At 57.7% G+C, this 20602-nt stretch overlaps 1 protein-coding gene across 3 annotated transcripts; it reads left to right on the top strand.

Moving 5' to 3' along the window:
* Positions 1 to 28: 28 nt before the first annotated feature.
* On the top strand, positions 29 to 20420 carry NACC1 (nucleus accumbens associated 1). Of its 3 annotated transcripts, XM_047700926.1 has the most exons (8): positions 29 to 141; positions 912 to 1004; positions 14705 to 15673; positions 15772 to 15945; positions 16575 to 16680; positions 16780 to 16877; positions 17473 to 17728; positions 20230 to 20420. In XM_047700926.1, the coding sequence occupies exons 3-8, from the start codon at positions 14713 to 14715 to the stop codon at positions 20324 to 20326; spliced, it is 1692 nt and encodes a 563-aa protein (XP_047556882.1). In that variant the 5' UTR covers positions 29 to 141; positions 912 to 1004; positions 14705 to 14712; the 3' UTR covers positions 20327 to 20420. The 3 variants fall into 3 exon arrangements, with proteins under 3 accessions (XP_047556882.1, XP_047556891.1, XP_047556875.1); XM_047700935.1 differs by lacking the exons at positions 29 to 141; positions 912 to 1004 and adding an exon at positions 1328 to 1394; XM_047700919.1 differs by lacking the exons at positions 29 to 141; positions 912 to 1004 and having other exon boundaries at positions 17473 to 20420.
* Positions 20421 to 20602: the final 182 nt, after the last annotated feature.

Below are 20602 nucleotides of genomic sequence, written 5' to 3'. Positions count from 1 at the left end.
CCAATCAGTGATGCTACCTACAGTGGGTGGCCGGGATCAAAATGCACGGCGGAAAGCTCGGAAAGTAGTGTGGATAACCTCAATTACTTCGGCTCCCCCGGGAGGGGACGCATCACTCGCCCCATTTCACGGATGAGGAAGGTGAGGCTCAGAAAGTGGGCGGTAAGCGGAGAAATTCACCTACTGATCGGTTTCTGTGTATTGAGTGCTGTGAGCACATTATTTCAGGGCACTCTGCGGGAACAATTAACGCTCTGAAGTTAGATTTATTGAGTTTGAATCCCAGTCCTACCACATGGTCTTGGGAAGTTACTTAAACTCTCTGGGCCTCACTTTCCTTACCTGCTAAATAAGAATGCTAGCTTCCAATATAGAGCAAAGATCAAACTACAGAATGCCTGGAAACTGTGCAAAGCAGCCCCTCTTACGTAGTAACCCCTGGGTAGGTTCTAACTGATGTAGGCGGAGAGCGTAGTGGTCTGCACTGCCCGGGTCTCAGTCCCAGCTCGCCTCACAACTTGTTATTATTCCTCTCTATGCTTAAGTTTGCCGATTTGCAAAATGGACAGAAGTTTTTAACGTTCGCTACTGGGTGGTTGTGAGTTTTAAACGAGTTAGTGCAGGTTAAATGCCTAGAATGGAATCTGGCTTGGCATATACATAAAATCGTTAACTTTTATTGTCGATTCTTGAGCCGGGGTTTGATTCCTGACACATGCCACCACGTACCTACTGGTGATCTTGAGCAGGGCTTTTTCATCTCTGTGTGCCTCCCTTTCTATAAAGTGTGTGTGTGTAATGATTTCGTCTTAAAAATGTTAGTGTTAAGTTTAAACGAGATAATTCCCATAAAGAGTCTAAAACGGTGCCTGGCACAGTAAGTAGAATTCATTGTTGTTTTCGTCTTACAGGAAATGAATGTTCCGAAAAGCAGAGAGACTTGTCCAGGGTCGCGGAAGTAGAAAGTGGCAGGGTCGGGAGTCGAACTCTCCTACAGAGCCAAGGTACTCGTGGAGACCGTGAAGGGCGAAGGGGAAAAAACGGGAGATGGAGGGAGAAAACGGAGATGGGAAGAAGGGAGCCTCTCGGCGCTCAGCTGGCCTCGCCTCGGGGGCGGGGCCTGGGGCGGTGCGGGGGCGGGGCCGCGGCCGCTCCTCCCCGGCCGGGTTGCGGCGGCGGCGGCGCGGCTTGCGCTCGCTCGGCGCTCGGCTGGGGCGGCCTGGCCCACAATGAATGGCCGCCGCGGCTGCCGCTGCTGCTGAGGCGGAGGCCGCGGAGGCCGCGGAGGCGGAGGCCGAGGCCCCGGCGCAGGGGGGCGCGCCCCGGGCCCAGGCCCGGCCCCAGCCGCCGCTGCGGAGCCCGCCGGGAGCCCCCGGAGCGCGGCCACGGCGCAGGTGAGGCGGCTCGCCCCAGGCCCGGTTCCGGCCTCGTCTCGCCGGGGCGGCCCGAGGGCATCCGAGGGCTGGCTGAGGGCTGAGCGGGGAGGGCTGGGGGGGCTCTCCTCCGACAGAAAGGGAGCCGGGTCCGCAACCTGCACTGTGCCCGGACCGGCGAGTGCGGAGAGGCCCGGCCCTCACTAGCGGCCTTGAGCGTCCAGTCCTGGGCCGGGCCGTGGGGTTTGGGGGTGGTGGTGGGATCGGGCCCAGACCTCCCCCCACCTCGCTTTCGGCGTTGGGGAGGCGCAAGGTTGGGCCGGGGCAGGTGCCGGAGGCCTGGGAAGTTGGAGGGCCCGAGGAGGAAAAGTGAGGAGGCGCCCGGGGAGGCCGGGGTTGGGGGGGAGGGGAAGGAGGAGTCAGGCTTTGGGTCGGCGGAGTGGGGGAGGAGGGGAGAGTGGCGCGGCCGGAGGGAAACGGCCCGGAGGGGGGGCGGGGAGGGGCCCGACTCGCAGGTAGTGTCCGGGCGCCGTAGGAGGTGGGTGGGTCAGGTTACAAGCCTGGGGGCGGCTGAGGAGAAGCCCAGGAAGTGGGGCAGGGTGGGTGTGGGCGGAGTTAGTTCGGGTGGGGGCTGATAGGAGATCCCAGAGATGTTTGCAGGGGTCATATGAGGTTAGGGCTTGGAGAGGTGTTGGGCGGGGGGGAGGCCAGATACTGGGGGCCATCAGGTAGGTTGAGGAACTGCTGTAGGAGCTTTGAGAGGGGGGAAAGCAGCGCTTTTGCGCTGGGCTGGTGGCCGCGAAACGCGAATGGGGCGTCCAGAGAAACTAGTGTGATCAAAAGGCACATGCCACCTCTTCCCCCACCAGGTGTTACCTCTGGACCAGGTCTGGGGTCTTTTCCTCTTTTCTTCATCCCACTTAGGCTCTGGCTCTCTGACCTACCCTTTGGGCAAGCCTCTGCTGGCTTTTCCGAGGTGCTGGCCCACCCGGTGGGTGTTTGTGTGGGCAGCTTGAGAAAGTCTAGAACACTACCTCCGGCATGTGTATTTGCAGAGAGCAACCCAGCGGCCCTTACCTGAGTATCTTGGGATACTTCACTTTTTGTGAGCAGAGCCTTGGGGCTCAAGTCTAAGGGATGGGACCTCACAGGCACCATCTTATACCATGGCCTCCCAGTCCGGGAGGTAAGCCTGTAAAGCTCTGTTCATTGTGTTTGGATGCTCCTGATGGGGTGAAGGCAGGCCACTGAGGAGATCAAAACCAGTATTTACACCCTGGCCCAGGCCTTTGGGGCTACTGGCCTCAGGGCTCTGCCTGTGGGGTGCTCTTCCTGGGTCAGGCCCCAGGATGAGCTCACTGATTGCTCACCACCACTGGGTCAGCTTAGGTCCTCTCCCTGGTAGGAGGAAGGTGAGGGCTCCAGGTGGCTTGTCCCAGGTCACCCAACTAGACATTGGCAGACCAGGATTGACTGGCACTCAGCTCAAACCCACAGTCTCCTGTGCTGGCCTCTGAGGAGCATGACCGGAGGAACTCCTACTGTTCTGGATTGCCTGGTGGGAATTCTGTGCCCAAGGCTTTTTCTCTTGCCCATCCCAAGGGATAGGGTTGTACCTTCGTGGACAAAGGGGTGTCCCACACACTCTGGTGTGTCCGCGAGGGCTGGAATAGCAGAAGCTTCTGTCTCAGAGGCTTGGTCACATCTCATTTCATGCCCCCCACCCCACCCCGTCTTCTGGGAGCCAGGAGGTCAGGGGTCACTGTAGGCCCGCAAGGGGAGGCAGTTAGGAGGATGAGGCCGGGCTCCAGAGCTGCACCTTGCTTTGGTTTCTTGGTTGTCTTTTCCCCTCTTTGGTCCCGGGTCAGACCACCACAGTTTTCCTTCTCCCTGGGCTAATTGTTACCATCGTGTCCTGGGTACAAATTTCGGATCTTGAGCCCCTGAGACAAGAGCCACAGACTGCTGGGTGAAGTGGTATCACCCAGGCCTGGTTTGTAACCCTCATTCCTTGCCCTCGCCCCCTGCCCCCCCCCACCCGCCGTCTCCCTGTAGTTCCTAGAACTGACCCCACCTGGGCCCTGCTCTCCTCCTCTCCCTGGCTGGCCTCCTGGCTCTGAGAGGGTGAGGAACTGGGCTGCAGCCCCACTTAAAGATGCTTTTTCCCTGTTTGGTTGGGCCTAGGTTGGCTTCTGGGGCTCAGGAGTGGGTCCTGAGGCGGGGCGTGGCTATCTCTGGTCACAGAGGCTGGGGGGTGGTGGGTTGCTGACTGGGGTGTGTGGATGGCAGAGGAGGGCAGTGGCTCCTAGCTGCACCTAGAGTTAGAGAAGGCACTCAAAAGCTACTTTTCTGTGAGGATGTAGGGCCACACAGACCTGGAGCGCCAGAGAAGGCCAGAATAGCAAGTACTACAAGTAAAAGGACCTGTGGGACAGTTTTATTTCCCTAGGGTGTCGGCTACCTGCTGGGGCCAAGGGAGCAGTCCTGAATAACATCCTGGTGGCGGGGGGGGGGGGGGGGGGGGGGGGGGGGGGGGGGGGAGATGGAGAATTTCAAATTGGGTGGTCAGGGAAGGCTTGTGGGAGAACTGAGCCCTGAATAAGAAGGAGTCAGCCTGGTGTGGGGAAGCTGGGGCAGGGAGGAGCGAACGTTCTGGGCAGAGGGGACAGCACATTGAAAGCCTTTATCGAGCCTGTGCCAGCTTTCTGCTAAGTTCTCTAAATATCTTGTCCTCATAAGGAAGGAGTGAGGGGTGACCCTGGTGTGGAGATGAAGACCCTTAGTGCCATTTTCAGGAAAGCGCCCAGTCTCAGGGTTTCCTGGATCTCCCCACTGCCCCTAGATGCAAGTCCATACCCCTTGGCCTGCATCCAGGCTTTTTAAAGTCTGGGGCCTGAGCCAGGCTGTGAGGACGGTTGAGTTTCTGTCGGTCTTGGAGAACCTGGGGGGAGGGGGTTGCTCCAGCCAGGTCTGACTCGGAGTTCATCAGGTTCGGTGCCAGAGCGAGTGATGGAGAAGAGCCTGTGTCGGAGGCGATGATGAACCTCCTTCCCAGGCTTGAAGACAGGTCGGCAGTGCTTGAACAGCTTTTGTTCTCTGTCTCGGGTCCTTCCTGCTCCTCATCACCCTGATCCCTTCCCCCCTGCCCCAGGCCTTTGGTGTCTGTTGTGCCCAGCAGGATTGAGCAGGCCCATCTCCTGCCTCTGCTTCTGGGTCTCCTGGCTGAGAATGCCATCCCTCCATCTTCCCCCGGAGAGACTTCCGAGCTGCAGAGGCTGTGAAGTGGGACCTGTCTGGTGGTGGTTGCAGACTGGGTCCAGTGTTTGGCTGTGGTCGTCGTCCCATCTCTGCTGTGCTGCCTCCTTTGGTGAAGGCCTCAGCATCCTTGAGAGATCCGAGAGAGCCCTCTGTGAGGACAGCGACTCTGTTTTCTGAACTAAGCAGGGGTTGGGTAAAGGTGAGCAAACATGGTATTAATGGACAGTCTGCTCCCACCATTAGCACCACTTGCTCGCCCTGACACCCTGGGCCTAGGTTGTAACCTTGGTATCTCCCATTTCCTCCTCTGATAGTGGGGACCGGCAGGCATATGTCTGCAGAAGTAGTTCTCAATCAGGGATGATTCTACCTCCTCTTAAGGGATGCTTGGGGAATGTCTGGAAACATTTTTATTTGTCACAGCTGGAGCTGGTCTTGGCGTCTGGTGGGTGTAGAGCCCAGGGATGCCATTCAGCAACATAAAAAATGTACAGGGCAGATCCCCTCCCCAAAGAATGCTCAGTCCCAGTGGCTGCAGGGCCAAGGTCAGGGGATCCTTGTTACGTTGTTACCAGGAAGAATGCAGAGTTTGGTGTCCGGGGTGTTTGATGATACTGGGAAGGCACTGGGTGGGGAGCCCCCCGGGAAGTACTGCTCGATTTATCACGTAATGGCATGAGGTTCCGGGAGCTGGCAAGTGGTGTAGGATGTCTCCGCTGCTGTCTGAGACTGCAAGGGGCTTCGGGGGCAAACAGAAGGGGACATAACTAATAATCACAGCTGGTGTTACTGGGCACCCGTCTCAGGGTAAGCATCAGTCTACCCATGTTGCTTGCTGGTTTAATCCTTGAAACAGCCTTATGTGGCAGGTGCCGCCGTTCAGTCCATTTTATAGCTGGGAACACTGATGTCGGGGGCATGTGCTGCTGTGGGTGAATGTTTTCTGGCAGTGTAGAGGAAGGGGAGCCCAATTCTAAGCAGGAAGCTTTGAGCTTCAGGTAAGATAAAAGGATTCGGATTCTCAAGCCCTGCTGAGAGGGCCCCCCCCCCCCCATGGTCTCCCAGCACATGTTAACAAGCCCCATCCCAGCAGCCACGTGCCCAGCAGCCCTGCCAGCCTCCTTCCTGGGCTACGCAGGTGTCCCCTCAGGGCCTTTACACTTGATGCTCCCTTCACCACCCTTGGTGTGGCTGCTGCCACGGGGTCCTTCAAGTCTGAAGGCTAAGGCGTGGATTAGGGTGTTAACTCAGGAAGGTGGGCCAGTGGGGAGGGGGAGGGCTGCTGCCCATCTCCTTCTCTGAGGAGCTGCTGCAGACAGAGGCCAGATTCCCCAGGGCTGCAAGAGAGTGGGCGGGGAGAGGGAGAAGCACTGGGCTAGACTGCTGGTTCCATGGAGGTGGCAGGGAGGGGAGGAAGGGTGGAGAGTGGCTGGGGGAGGCTGGGCAGAGGAGAAGGCCACTCCCAGAGCAGCAGAAGTACCAGCACCCTGTCTGGCCCTCAGAGGGCACCCAACACCCCATTTCTGGGGAGGACATATCCAGTGAGGACAAAGAACCCCATCTCTGGCCTTGGTCTGTCTTGGCTTCCCTTCTTGACTCTAGCCTCTTTGAGCCCCAGTTTTCCCATCCACAAAATGGGTCTGGTCGCAGTGGCTGCATGCCTTGGGGAGTGATGGGACCATGTAGAGTGTGAGCTTAGTATGGGCCAGCCGTGGTCAGGAAGCCTCAGCTGCTATTACCACTGGACTCTGGGAAAAGAGCCAGACACTACCTCAGTGCCATCCTGGGCCTTGCTCTCCTCATCCAGAAAATGGCGGGAAGAGTCATTTCTACCTCAGAAACTAGCGAGAAGTATCATGGAGCCCTTGCCAGGTGCCACGCACTGAAGGGGTGATGCTAATTGCCAGCTATCACCCTGTCACAATCCTGTCACCTGCTGTGAATTTAATGGCAGCTTTTTGGAGAAAAAGAAAATGAATTAAATGTGCACATACTTTTAAAATGTCAACTGTAAGGGGGGGTTCCCTGGTTGGCTCAGTTGGAAGAGCATGCGACTCTGAGTCTCAGGACTCTTAACCTTGGGGTCCTGAGTTCGGGCTCCACGTTGGGTGTAGATATTACCCCCCAAAAAATAAAAAGTTTTAAAAAAGATGCTGACATAGGGATCTGTACAGTCAGATAATGCTTTGTTCTTCGCTAGCAAATGTTTACTTAAGCTGCCTCCCCGTTCAGCTCCTAGAGAGGGTCCAAATGGCTCTGAGCCAGGAAGGCTCCTTGAACAGCCTAGGGAGGTGTGTCCCCCACCGCCCTTTACTCTGACCTCATGCTGAGCTGCATGAAGGAGTGGGGGGCTTCCCAAGGGCTTTTGGTCCTTCTGCTGGAGTTGGTGGTTTCCCTTAATTGGCTTGCATGTCCCCGGGCAGCTCACTGGTTCCCTGGAAGGTCAGTGGGAAGGGTGGTCTGTGGTGGTGGCAGACACCTGTACCCCTAGCTTCTGTTGCCCAGGGAATGTGGGGCTCCCTCTCCAAACCACTGGCAGTTTCCACCCCCACTCCCAGGAATCACCCAGCCACACAAGCACTTCCGGTTCAAGCCTGCCATACCCCAGCGTGATCCCGCAGTGGTGTGAGCAGTTGGTGGGAATCCATGCTGAGCCCAGAGCAGGACCCTGACTGCAGGCCACCCAGCTGGTGCGGCCGCCAGAGGAGGGCACCCATCTGCACAGCCCCCTCCACACTGGCCCTGAGGATGCCCCCCGAGGTGTGGATGGCACTCCAGGCCGACCTCTTCTGAGGCCCACTGTTGGAGTCATGTTAAAGTGGAACCAAACAGGGAGTGAGGTTGGTAGTAACAGCAATAATTCTTCATTCCACAAACAACTATTAAGCACCCGTTGTGTGCCGATCTGGTCTAGGGGTAGCAGACACCCCACAGTGTGAACCAGAGAGTCAGGCACCGCGCGCAGGTGGAGGTGACACAAAGCTGAAGACACCTGGGTAGCTGGATGGTGGGAAGTGCCAGCGAGGAAAGGTCAAGCCGGAGAAGCGCAGGGTCGGGGTTGGGAGAGGTTGTCTTGGGAAGCTCGAGCCAGGTTATGACTGGGAGGACATGAAGAGCTGGGGTTATCTCGGGGACAGTGTGTTGGGAAGTCCAAGAACAGGCGGTGAAAACTGGTTTTGAAAGAGTTTGGGGTCGAGTCTGAGGGTCTTGCCCCGAGCGAGGAGCGCCGGAGCTGCTGTAAGCGACGGCTGGCGGACCGGGGCAGAGTTGGTATCTAGGACATCCACAGGCAGTCCAGGCCCAGGGCTCTGTGGGGGAGTTGGACGTGAGTGGATGGAACTTCCAGCCTTTCTCGAGTCAGCCTGCCATGACAGAAACACCACAGACGGGATGGCTCAGGCAACAGACACTGTTCAAGGTTGTCGGGGCTGGAGGCCCGAGATCAGGTCCAGAGGGCCTTGGTGCGCATGCTCACAGAGAGAGAAACGTCTCTCTCTTCTCTATGGACACCAGTCCCAGCAGACGACCCACTTTTATGTCCCCACTTTTATGTCCTTGTTTAATCTTAATTACCCCCTAAAGACTGTATTTCCAAATACAGACACATTGGGGGTTAGCATTTCAACATATGCATCGGGGTGAAGGGCACAGTTTGGTCCAGAGCAGGGCCCTGAGTCTGGGTTTGATCCCTGGGAGGAGAGAGGTTGACCACGGATAGAGCTCAGTGTCGGCTTTTACTTAGCTTCAGTTTCTGGAAGGACCATGGCTGCTTCTCCCTCAGGGCTCTGCACGACTTCCCAGTACACTGAAGGCTGCGCTCCCATTCCACCACTTCTCGCCCTCGCCCATCCCCCGCCCCCCCGCCAGATACCGGCTCTAATGTCACCTCTTCTGGGCACAGTCCGAGGCCCAGGTATGCAGCACGTTGATCTGTGTGACTCTGAATGTATGGCCACATTCCCCATGGGACCATGAGCCCTGGGAGGCTGGCCTTGTCTCAGGCCTGGCCTGCCCCCAGGCTCCCAGGCTCTTCATGCCCCAGGCAGGCGCTTGGCAAATATTTGTTGAGTGACTTGGGAGGTCATGGAAACGGTGCGCTGGGCCCTTGCATCGCACTGGGAGACCTGCTCATATTTGTGACCAGGACACTAACAATGCTAGGAGGGCCCACTCGGCCCTGTTTAGGGCTGGCTGCTGCTGCTTCCCTGGGGGGGTCTGAGGACCCCAGAAGATGGGCAGGCTAATACGCCAGCTTCTGAGGAGAGAGGATTTGAATGGTTTTGTGCTTAAGGGAGTCTGTAATCAAGTGGTTTTCAGTGTTCTCAGAGGTAAGCATAAGGGCTCTGGATGGGCCCTGGGGAGAGCGTGCAGAGCGGGGGTGTCTCTAGTCTTGAGAATTCTCAGAGCCGGGGGTGACGGAGGGTGGAAGAGGAGGATGTGGGCAATGAGAGGAAAGGGGGACTCCGGGCAGCGTGCACAGCTTGGCCAAAGGCCTGGCTGGGGTGGGAGAGCCGTGCAGTTGCTTGCTGGGGACGGAATTGTAGGATGCTTTAGAGACCCCCAACTCTTGGCTCCATCACCATCTCTCCCTAGGTAGCAGGTGACCCTGACCCAGGCCAGGTACCTGGTACTTTAGACCTGCTTTTTCTGGGAGCCCGTGAGGGCTCCGCGGTCGTCGTCTCCCTGCTCCCCATCCCCCCGGCCCAGGCTGGCGTGGGATGGGGCTTCACGTAGAGTCAGGGCAGCTGTTCCTTCGGAGTCCAGAGGACCAGATTGGGGGAGTTTCCCAGGGATGAGCAGAAGGAGGGGAACCTGGGGGTAGCCTGTCACTGTGCTTCTGAAACCAGCCAAGGCCTTGCTTTCCCCTGTCCTTGCAGGGGTAGCAGGGCCGTGCAGGGTTTCTGCAACTCAAGACCTGCCACCCCACTCCCCTGCACTGTTGTGGGGGGGGGGGGGGTTCCTGGGCACTGACTGGTTGAGTTCTTTGTACCAGTTATCTCCCTCCCTCTCCCAAAAGCTTTAAAGCCCTGGGTGCTGGGCTCTGAGACTGGGGTTCACAAGGCTTGGGGGATCCCAGCCTGAATGTGGAGTGGCTGTCGCCCTCAGGGCCCCTTCCTGTGCGTGTTCCCTCCTGTTAACACAGGGACATCAGTGTTCCTGCGGCTGAGCTTGCCCTGAGTGGCCAGCCTGTGCCAGTTTCCCAGTGAGGGGCCAGGCCCTGCAGGCTGGCTGTTGGGGAAGGAGGAGGACTGCCTCTCGGCCCCCACCTATCCAGTGGGGCAGTACTAGCCCCCCCCCCCCCCCGTAGAGGGGACCCCAAGGACAGCTCCTATAGCAGCACCTGGCTTGAGGACCACAGCTGGGAGCACTCCTCAGAGTGCCCCCTGCAGCCCCCACCAGCTGCCGCATCCCAAATTGGAGTCGTTTATTTCCACTGCTCTCTCCCTGCCCGAAGAGTTTTTATTTATTTGTTTTTCTGACGGCGCACAAGCACGGGGAGCAGAGGGGAGGGAGAAACAGGCTCACTAAGCAGCGAGTCCGTCCCAGGACCCCGGGGTCATAACCCGAGCCAAAGGCAGACGCCTAATGACCGAGCCACCCAGGCGCCCCTGGAGTCATTTATTCTTATGGTGGTGCCCCCTCTTCATAGCCACGCACTCACAGATCTGACTATCCTCTCTCTGTTCCCATCCCTGCCACTGCCGCCTGCCCCCACCACTAGCCCAGCCCTCAGCTTCTCACCTGTTCCGTTCTCCACACTGCTCCTGCCAATTTTCCCCAGGATGGTCTGGGCCTGTGCCTCCTTTGCTTCAGGCTCCCCGCTGCTCCCTCAGAAACATTTGTCCTCACCAGGGCAGGCACTCCCTGTCCACACCCTTCCCAGCAGCCCCATTGCCCCTGTACTCCCAGCCTCAAGCCAACACCGGCCTCCTGGAAGTCTCCAGGCTGCGCCTCACTCCTTCGTGCCCCAGACCGTTGGTTGCTCTGTCCCTCACTCCCAGTCCGCCCCTCAGGGACACACTCTTCCTGGCTGTATCACTCCCTGTGTCCCCCCCCACCCGACCTCAGCATGTGGGGATAGCCAGTCTTCTTTAGAGCTTGTCCCCCATGCCTTGCATTTTATCGGGGTGGATTGGGTAAATTAGTCCCCATTTTATAGATGAACAAACCAAGGCACAGAGGAGACGAATTGGCATCTGAAACAAGGTGTGGTGTTGGGGTTTGCTCTGACTCCACTGCCGGCCTCTCCTGCCTTGGTCCTCCCCCTTCCGGTATGAGCTTTCCAAGCTGGGGGTCTAGAGGTCTTTTTCAGGGATGGGAGCTAACCTTTCCCTTGACTTTCTCGACTCTGTCACTTGGGCCCCAGTACCTGGAGCAGCTTCATTTTGGCAGCCTTGGGAGTTGGGTTGGGGCTGTGAGTCCCCTAGAGCGTGCTCTCTGGATTCTGTCCTTTGCCTGCGCTCTCAGTGCCTCAGTTTCTTCTGTCTCCACACAGAGGGTCAGCTCCTAGCCCACCTGGCACTGAGTTTGAGCCCTTAAAAGAAGTGTGCTGTCTTCTGATGGGAAAGTCCCTGTCTCTGCCTAGCCCCTAAATTGTTTTTTCTGGCAGTGACCGTGATTTTGATGATGACAAGGAGGCAGAGGGCATACCCAAGGGAAATCACAAGTTTCAGTGCCCACACAGAATCTCGTCCCTATTACTTACCCACCAGTGACCTTGGAACAGTTCTTGGCTTACCCGTCGCCTCAGTTTTCCCATCTGAGAACTGGGAGTATGAAATTGGCCCCCTAGGTTTGCTAAGAGGGTTCAGAGAACTTCCTACAGGGCACCAGTCAGCTCTTTGGAAGCATGGGTGCTGGGAAGGGTGGGGCCTGCTGGTGTCTCAGGGTTCCACCACATGCAGCAAGTTCAAGAGGACAGACTGAATTTGTGTGATAGGGTTGGCCTTAGCAACATTTGTTTCCAAATGGACAAGTAGAGATTTGGAGTTCATGCTCCCAGGAGGGAGTTGATTCTGGAGCCGGCACTTGCCCATGAGTCTGTGCACATAATTTGAGTCTGGTGGAACCAGGTAGGGCCCCTGTGTCCCAGTGTTCAGCCTGTGGAGGTGGCTCAGGAGGGACTCACTAGTGAGTGGAAAATGTGAAAGACTCATGAAAGCTAATCTGGGAATGAGGGGAAACAGCTGGGGTCTCTAGTTGGTACCTGCCCCAGGGCCTTTGCACACATGCTTTCCTCCTTTCTCCTCACCAGCCCAACTCTTCTCATACCCATCCTGCCCATTCAGGACCACTGCCTCCTGTATTTTATAGAACTGCAGGGGACTCACTTTTACCATGGGTACAGTCGTAAAGCCACATTGTCCTTCAGAGCCCTTTTATGAGGGCACTCAGACTATTGGACATGCCCAGTTCTGGATTGGAATGTGCTGGAATGTGCAGTGATGGAATAGGCTGTGAAGCAGAAGTTCACATTTGACAGGTGCCTGCACTCACTGCGCAGGGTCACGTACAGTTCCTTTTTATTTTTTAAAATTACTATTATTATTATTTTTTATTTATTTGACAGCACAAGCAGGGGGAGTGGCTTTCAGAGGGAGAGGGAGAAGCAGGCTCTCCCCACTGAGCAGGGAGCCTGACATGGGGTCCATCCCAGGACCCTGAGATTGTGACCTGAGCCAAAGGCAGATGCTAACTGACTGAGCTACTCAGACATCCCTCCTTTTTTTTTTTTCTTTAAAGATTAATTTTATTCTTGTGTATTTTAGAGAAAGGGAGAGTGGGGGAGGGGGAAAAGGAGAGAGAATCCCAAGCACACTCTGTTCTGAGATAGAAATATTATCTTTTTTTTTTAAAGATTTTATTTATTTATTTTGACAGACAGAGACCACAAGTAGTCAGAGAGGCAGGCAGAGAGAGAAGGGGAAACAGGCTCCTCACAGAGCAGAGACCACGATGTGGGGCTCAATCCCAGGACCCTGGGATCATGACCTGAGCCAAAGGCAGAGGCTTTAACCCACTGAGCCACCCAGGCGCCCCAATATTATCTATTTTTGTAAATAAGCAGTAAGATCACTAGGTTCAAAATTCAAAGGAACCACAGTATTCATGACAAGTATGAATTTTTTCTTATCTCCTTCCTTGGCTTTATTGAGTTGCACATAGCACAGACTCCATTGAAAGCGTATAGTTGAATGGTTTTCAGTACAGTTGACCCTTGAATGACGAGCGGGTTAGGGGCACTAACGCCCCCCACCAATGCGCACGCAAGGTCAAAAGCGCACATACAACTTTCAAGTCCTCCCACCCCGAACTTAACAGCCTACTTTTGATCAGAAGCCTTACTGATAACCGTTAACACATATTTTGTATCTTGTATGTGTTCTATGTGATTAGGTAAGCTAGAGAAAAAAATGTTACTAAGAAAATAATAAGATTTCCTGGCGGGTTCAGTCAGTAGAGCAGGCGACTCTAGATCCTGGAGTTGTGAGTCTGAGCCCTGCCTTGGGGGGCTTTAAAGAAAAGGGGAGGGGGGAGAAAAAAATAATAAGGAAGAGAAAATACATTTGCAGTCCTGAACTATTGAAAAAAATTCTGTGTATAAGTGGACCCACACATTCCAGCCCGTGGTGTTCGAAGATCGATTATCTATTCAGAGTTGTGTGCACATGACCACAATTTTATTTTATTTTATTTTTTTTTTAAAGATTTTATTTATTTATTTGACAGAGAGAAATCACAAGTAGGCAGAGAGGCAGGCAGAGAGAGAGGAGGAAGCAGGCTCCCTGCCGAGCAGAAAGCCCGACGCGGGGCTCGAACCCAGGACCTGGGATCATGACCCGAGCCGAAGGCAGCGGCCCAACCCACTGAGCCATCCAGGCGCCCCTCACAATTTTAGACCATTTTAAGTTACGGCAAGAAGAAACGCCCGCATCCTTCTGCTCGCCACCCCACACCCCACCTAGCCCCTGGCAATCACTAGTCTGCTTTTTTTGGCTCCGGATTTGCCTGTTTTGGACATCTTACATAAACGGGATCGTATAATACACCCTTCTTATGTCCATCTTCTGGCATTAGCATGTTTTCAAGGTTTGCCCTTAGAATGGTGTGTATCACTGCTTCGTTCCTTTATATGGGTGAATAATATTCCATCATATGACCGGACCTGGGTTTTTTTTTTTTTTTTTTTTTTTAAAAGCCATTCATCAGTTGACGGACGTTTGGGTTGTTCCCATCTTTCTGGCGCTTGCGAGTGGCGCCATAGACACTCACGTACAGGTGTTTCTGTGGGTACAGGTGTTGGTTTCTCCCGGGTATAATTCTGAGGATTGGAATTGCTGGGTCATATGATAATTTCGTGTTTAATCACTTGAGGACCTGCCAGACTGTTTTCCATAGCAACTGCACCATTTTACATTCCCAGCCACAGTGTAGGAGGCTTCCGATCTCCTCCTTGCCAACACTTGTTGTCTGTCTTTTTGATTCTCTCCAGCCTAGCTGGTACGAAATGGTGTTTCGTTGTGGTTTGCATTTACATTTCCCTGCCGACTGGTGCTGTCCTCGTGCAGCCTCAGAGTTCCCTGAGTGCTCCCTTAGTCATTCAGCCAACGTGATCGGGGGTCATGTCCTCAGCACTGCAGCCACGGTGCGAAGACCCCGATGCCCCTGACCCTTTGGTATTTCGATGCCAGTCCCCTTCAGAGTTCCCCCGTGTGTGCTGCGCTAGCGATGGCTAACACTCACAGAGTTCTCACTGTGTTGACTCATTTAGTATTCAAACACACATGTGTACGTACACTTTTGCCCCCACACCCCCACTGTGGGCCGCCGTGGCCACCCAGCCCTGGAGCTGCCATGCCTGATTGGACAGTCTGTCATAGAGGCAAGTCTGTGCTGGGACCAAGGGTGTGGGTGGCTGCCGGCAATTCTCACCGTCACGGCAAATCCCACCATGTGGACGTCTGCTCCCACGTGTCTCCCTGCCACACGTGAGCTTCGTGAGTGGCGGGGGGGGCACCGAGTGTGCTGCCTGACCCCGTCCCTCTGTCTCTCTGTCCCTGTCCCCTGTGCAGCTGCCGCCATGGCCCAGACCCTGCAGATGGAGATCCCGAACTTTGGTAACAGCATTCTGGAATGTCTGAATGAGCAGCGGCTACAGGGCCTATACTGTGACGTGTCTGTGGTGGTCAAGGGCCATGCCTTTAAAGCCCACCGGGCGGTGCTGGCCGCCAGTAGCTCTTACTTCCGGGACCTGTTCAACAGCAGCCGGAGCGCGGTGGTGGAGCTGCCGGCCGCCGTGCAGCCCCAGTCCTTCCAGCGGATCCTCAGCTTCTGCTACACGGGCCGGTTGAGCATGAATGTGGGCGACCAGTTCCTGCTCATGTACACGGCCGGCTTCCTGCAGATCCAGGAGATCATGGAGAAGGGCACTGAATTCTTCCTCAAGGTGAGCTCCCCCAGCTGCGACTCGCAGGGCCTGCACGCCGAGGAGGCCCCGTCATCCGAGCCCCAGAGCCCCGTGGCCCAGACATCCAGCTGGCCGGCCTGTGGCACCCCGCTGCCCCTTGTGTCCCGCGTCAAGACGGAGCAGCAGGAGTCGGACTCCGTGCAGTGCACGCCGGTGGCCAAGCGGCTGTGGGACAGCAGCAGCAGTGGCGGTGGCAATGGCAGCCGCAAGATGGCCAAGTTCTCCACGCCGGACCTGGCTGCCAACCGGCCACCCCAGCAGGCCCCAGTGGTGGCAGCGGCGCAGCCAGCCGGGGTGGCGGTGGCAGCGGCTGCAGGGGCTGGCACTGGGCAGCCGGCGGGGGGAGTGGCGGCCACAGCGGCAGCAGCGGCAGCAGGGGGCGTGGTGAGTGGGCCCAGCACGTCAGAGCGGACCAGCCCGGGCACCTCAAGCGCCTACACCAGCGACAGCCCTGGCTCCTACCACAACGAGGAGGACGAGGAGGAGGATGCTGGCGAGGAGGGCACAGACGAGCAGTACCGGCAGATCTGTAACATGTACACCATGTACAGCATGATGAATGTTGGCCAGACAGGTGAGGCGCCTGCCCTGCCCGCCCCACCCCTGCCCCTACACCCCTCCCCCCCGCAGCCAGCCCCCTTCTGCAACACATGCTGCTCTCTGCCCCCAAAGCCGAGAAGGTGGAGGCCCTCCCTGAGCAGGTGGCCCCCGAGTCCCGGAATCGCATCCGGGTGCGGCAGGACCTGGCGTCTCTCCCGGCTGAGCTCATCAACCAGATTGGCAACCGCTGTCACCCCAAGCTCTACGATGAGGGTGACCCCTCCGAGAAGCTGGAGCTGGTGACAGGTGGGCCGGCATCACTTCCTCCCCAGATTCCCTGCTTTGCCCCAGGGTCAGGCTTCTGTGTCCTCTGAGCTAGTGGCTTGGGGTGGGTGGTTAGGAGTGGGTGGTTAGTGGCTAGTGGGGTGGTGGTTAGGAGCTGGACTTGGGGTCTAACCCCACCCCTGCTACCACCTGCTGGCTCTGCCCTAGGGCAGCTGACCCCCCCTTGGCATTATACGTGCCCGAGACTGGCCTCCAGGTTTCCACACCAGAGGCTGGTATGAGCATTGACGGGCACCGTTGGCCACACGGGCTGATGAGCGGCTTCGTGGGGCGGTCGGAGGGTTGACTAACATGGTGGTTAAGAATCTTGGCTCTCGGTGTCAGGTTGCCTTGGTGTGAGCTTCCACTGCCTGTTCTTTCTGGTGCCCAGGTGGTTGTGTGGGCAGAAGCCACACGAGCGCAAGCAGGCTCGGCACGCTCTAGGTGCCCCGTGGACAGTGGCACCACCAGCTGGCCTTTCCTGATCGCTGACCAGGCCATGCCGGGGCGAGTTGTCAGGGGTCGTCTTGGCCGGGCCCAGGCCAGGGCTTGGCCAAGTGGGGAACGGGGCAGTCTGGGGCCCCCGGCCACCCTCCTGCTCCCCACTCCAGGCACCAATGTGTACATCACGAGGGCGCAGCTCATGAACTGCCACGTCAGCGCGGGCACGCGGCACAAGGTCCTGCTGCGGCGCCTCCTGGCTTCCTTCTTTGACCGGTGAGGCCCTCAGAGAGCCCAGATGGAGGGGAGGACGGCTGCCCCCCCCCCCACTGCAGAGGGTCTGACTCCACCCCACACCCATGCTCCCCACCTCAGGAACACGCTGGCTAACAGCTGTGGCACCGGCATCCGCTCTTCCTCCAACAACCCCAGCCGCAAACCGCTGGACAGTCGCGTCCTTCACGCTGTCAAGTGTGAGTGTCTGGCCTTCTGGAGTCAGGCTGGGGTGGGGTCTGGGGCAGGCAGATGGTCCTCTTCGCTGTTGACCCTGATAGGTGGGTGGGGATTAATGTTAAGAAGGATTCTGAGGCTGAGTCTGAACTTGTTAGGAAGAGGACTGGGATGGGTTACAGATTTCTTCACAGTTGCAGGGGTGGGGGGGGGTTGGACCCTGAAGGTAAGCCTGTGTCAGATGGTGGGGGGCAGGGGAAGGGTCCTTGGGTAGTCATGGGAGCAATGAAGCAGCCAGTCCCCAGCCATCTTCAGGAGGGAAATCTATGTTTTCACCTGGAATCTCACCATTCCTAAATTCTGGCAAATGACCCAGGTTTTTCAAGAGCACTGGGGCACCCTCTCTGATCCCACACCTGGCCGATCTCAGGCATGGAGCCAACTGGTGCGGTTTAGCGTCCTGGGTTGTGAGGCCTCCATTCTCTCACCTCAGAAGGGGGGTTCAGGGGTACCACATGCACATGTGTGGGGGGGGATTAAGGTGCAATGTGGCTGAGTGTTGTCAGTGTCAGAGGCCAGTGCTGCGCTCTGCCTGAGCCGTGTGCTCCGCCCTCACAGACTACTGCCAGAACTTTGCTCCCAACTTCAAGGAGAGCGAGATGAATGCCATCGCAGCTGACATGTGCACCAATGCCCGCCGTGTCGTGCGGAAGAGCTGGATCCCCAAGCTCAAGGTGCTCATGGCCGAGGGCGATGCCTACACCACCTTCATCAGCGACACGGGCAAGATAGAGCCGGACATGATGGGCGTGGAGCACAGCTTTGAGACGGCCAGCCACGACGGCGAGGCCGGCCCCTCGGCCGAGGCCCTCCAGTAACTACCACCGGACCCTCCCCGCGGGGCCGTCACACTCCCCCCACCCGACCCCATCACACCCACCCACCATCTTGGTCACGAGCTACTGTCTGTCCCTCCCCAGGACCCGCGGGGGGCGCTGCATGCTCCCAGCCCCTCTGCCTCCTCATCCCACCCTCCGACCACCATCCGAGTGGGCTAGGAGAGGGCAGCAGCCGGTGCGAGCTCTGCGCTGCCTCTCTAGCATGCTCGGGCACCGCTGGGGAGCCTGCGCTCCCCCTCCCCTAACCTCCAGCAGTGGTCTCCCCACTCACCAGGCCAGGTATGGGGAGGGGACGGCCTGGGGGGCTCAGGAAGGCCCCTTCCCCAGGCCCGGGGCCCCAGGGTTCTCAGGACCCCTCCTGCCACCACCTCCCAGTGCTTCCATGTTTCCAAAAGCGCCTTCCTGACTCCCTCGTCTGTCCCTGCGCCTGGGGGCTGGGGTAGGCGAGGCCGAGGGGACTGCCCATTTCACAGCTGAGGGAACCCAGGCTCAGAGGAACTCCACCATTGACCTAAGGTGGTGGGCGGTGGCGGGCCCGGTGCCCTTCTCTCCCCTACCCCCCACCCTGTGCCCACCTCTGTTGCCCCCATCTGTCCCCTGGGGCCTGAGAGGGGCAGGTCCCGAGTGGGGGGCTCTTGGAGGCAGGCCACGGGTCTCTGCGAATAGAATGAGAGGTTTCCTGGGCTCGCAGAAGTTGTGCGTATGTGTGCGCGTGCGTGTGTGTGTGTGTGTAGACGTTTTTGCTTTTAAACAAATGAAGATATGAGAGGCAGTAGGGCCAGGGCTGGAAGTCAGGGGAGCAGGCTGGGGGGCTGCTGCCCTTGCCCCCCTCCCCCACCCCTACCCCCAGGCCCCAGCCTCTGTACATACTTTTTAAAGCATTTTTTTAGCTAATGAAATATTGAAGTATAAGATTCCTTTTATTTTTCAAACCAACGGGACTGTGTCTGATGTCCCCTTCAGTCCTGGGGGACGTGACAGGCAGGACGTGGTGGGGGCTGGGGGCAGGGTGAATGTGTGCGTGTGTGTGGAGTGTGGGTGCGCAGTTCTGAGGCTGGGACTCGGCCAGGCCTCTGCTTGGGCTCTGTGGGTCTGACCAGGACCCCCTTGCTCCGCTGCTCCCCAGCGGGGTTCCATTTGAGGGGTGGCTCTGGCCTTAGCCCTGTTGGCTGAGTCCAGCTTCTAGGGGACAAGGCAGGGCCCGCTTCCATTGTTAGCAGTTTGCAGAATTTTCTCTAACCATTCCTCTTCCTATCCTCGCCCAGTACGAGGAATTTTTTTTTCTTTTTTTTTTTTGAATTTTACATGTGAACTTTGGAGGGTTCCTTTGTTTTTTACTCCCTGTTCCCCCACACTGGGTGTCCTTTTCTTCACAATTTTCACCTTTTCCTCTCTAGCCCTGTCCCCACTGCCTCTCGTCTCTTCCCCGATCTGACCGGCCCATTGCTCCCATTGCTCCCATTGCTCCCAGCGGCCTTTCTAGAGGCAGGGGGATTGCAGGAGGTGGGGAGAGGGGGGTGGCGGCCAGCCCTGACTGGACCCTTGGAATCTGACTTGGAGGCCTCCCCCACCACCCAGGAGCCCCCACCGGTCTGCAAGGGGGTCGCTCCTGACAGCTTGTTGTGGGGATGGGGTGGGGGGTGTCTGGTCTGGCCAGTGTCCTGGCACCCTGCTTTCCTGGCCTGGCCCCCGCACCTTAGCCCTCAGCCGGCCCAGTGTATGGGGGGAGTCGACGCCCCAGCTAAAGCACAAGCACCTTAGTCGCACCTCCCCCACGCCCTTGTCCTGGCCTTGACATCCTACCCCAGCATCGATCCCAAAGCACAATATCCTGGTCACTTGGCAAGCTGCCGGGCCGGCCAAGGCCGAGGGGCTAGCTGGGGCTCCAGCCAGACCCCACAAGGAAGGAGTCCTAGGCGCTGCCCTCCTTCCAGGCCTTAGCAGGGGCCAGCTCTCTGGGACTGGGGTCTTCTCCCTCCGCGGCCCTTTGTCCTGGATAGGCCCCTGCCCAGCCCCTCCCTGCCTTGTCCCCAGGTGGGGCTTGCCCATGTCCCTCCTCCAAGCCCCTGCAGCACTGGTTTGGGTGGCAGAGCCCCCTCATTTCAGGGACCCCAGGAGGTGCCCCTGGCCCCGGGGACTGTGTTGGAGGGGAAGGGAGGGGAGGGGGGTTGGCAGGGGTGCAGGGGAGGAAACTCCTCACCAGGAGAGCCAAAGACAGGGTTGTGCCTTACCCCAGGAGCCACCCCTGCGTCCCTCCCACCCTGCCCTCCCCACCTCCTGGGCGGCCTGCTGCTTTTCCTTCTCTCCCCACCCCTGCCCTGCCCTGCCCTGAGCTGCATGGTTCCCCTAACCCCGGGCAGCCCAGGGAGGAGCACGAATGGAGAATCACCAACCAACGCAAAAAAAAAAAAAAAAAAAAAAAGACTGTGGGGGGCCCCCCCCCCTGGCCGCCCACTCACCCGCCTCTTTCACGCAGGACAGACCGCCCGCCCTGTCCGTGTGAAGTGCCAACGGCCTCCCCGCCCTGGGCCGACCCCCCACTCCCCGGGCCCGTAAGTGAGATTGCACATTAACTACTGTAAGGAGAGGAGCCGCACTGGGAAATGTGAACCATGAGAATATCAGTGACACTGATGAGGAGAATAAACTAAACGCCTTTGTAACAGCCCTGCCGCATGCTGCTCTCTGGGGGCGGGGCCGGGGAGGGACAGATGCTACACACGGTGGGGGGGGTGGACAGACAGGGCCCTCGTTGCAGGCTCAGTGTGTGCTGGGGAACTGACATTGCAGGCATCGCATCTCAAAACCTCAGTGTGAGGGGTGGGGGCGGTTTCCCCCATTCAGATGGG

This window comes from Lutra lutra, chromosome 1 (genome assembly GCF_902655055.1).
Source record: "Lutra lutra chromosome 1, mLutLut1.2, whole genome shotgun sequence".
Taxonomy (NCBI): domain Eukaryota; kingdom Metazoa; phylum Chordata; class Mammalia; order Carnivora; family Mustelidae; genus Lutra; species Lutra lutra.
The sequence above is the reverse complement of the archived record's forward strand: the minus strand, read 5'-3'. Positions and strand labels throughout refer to the sequence as shown.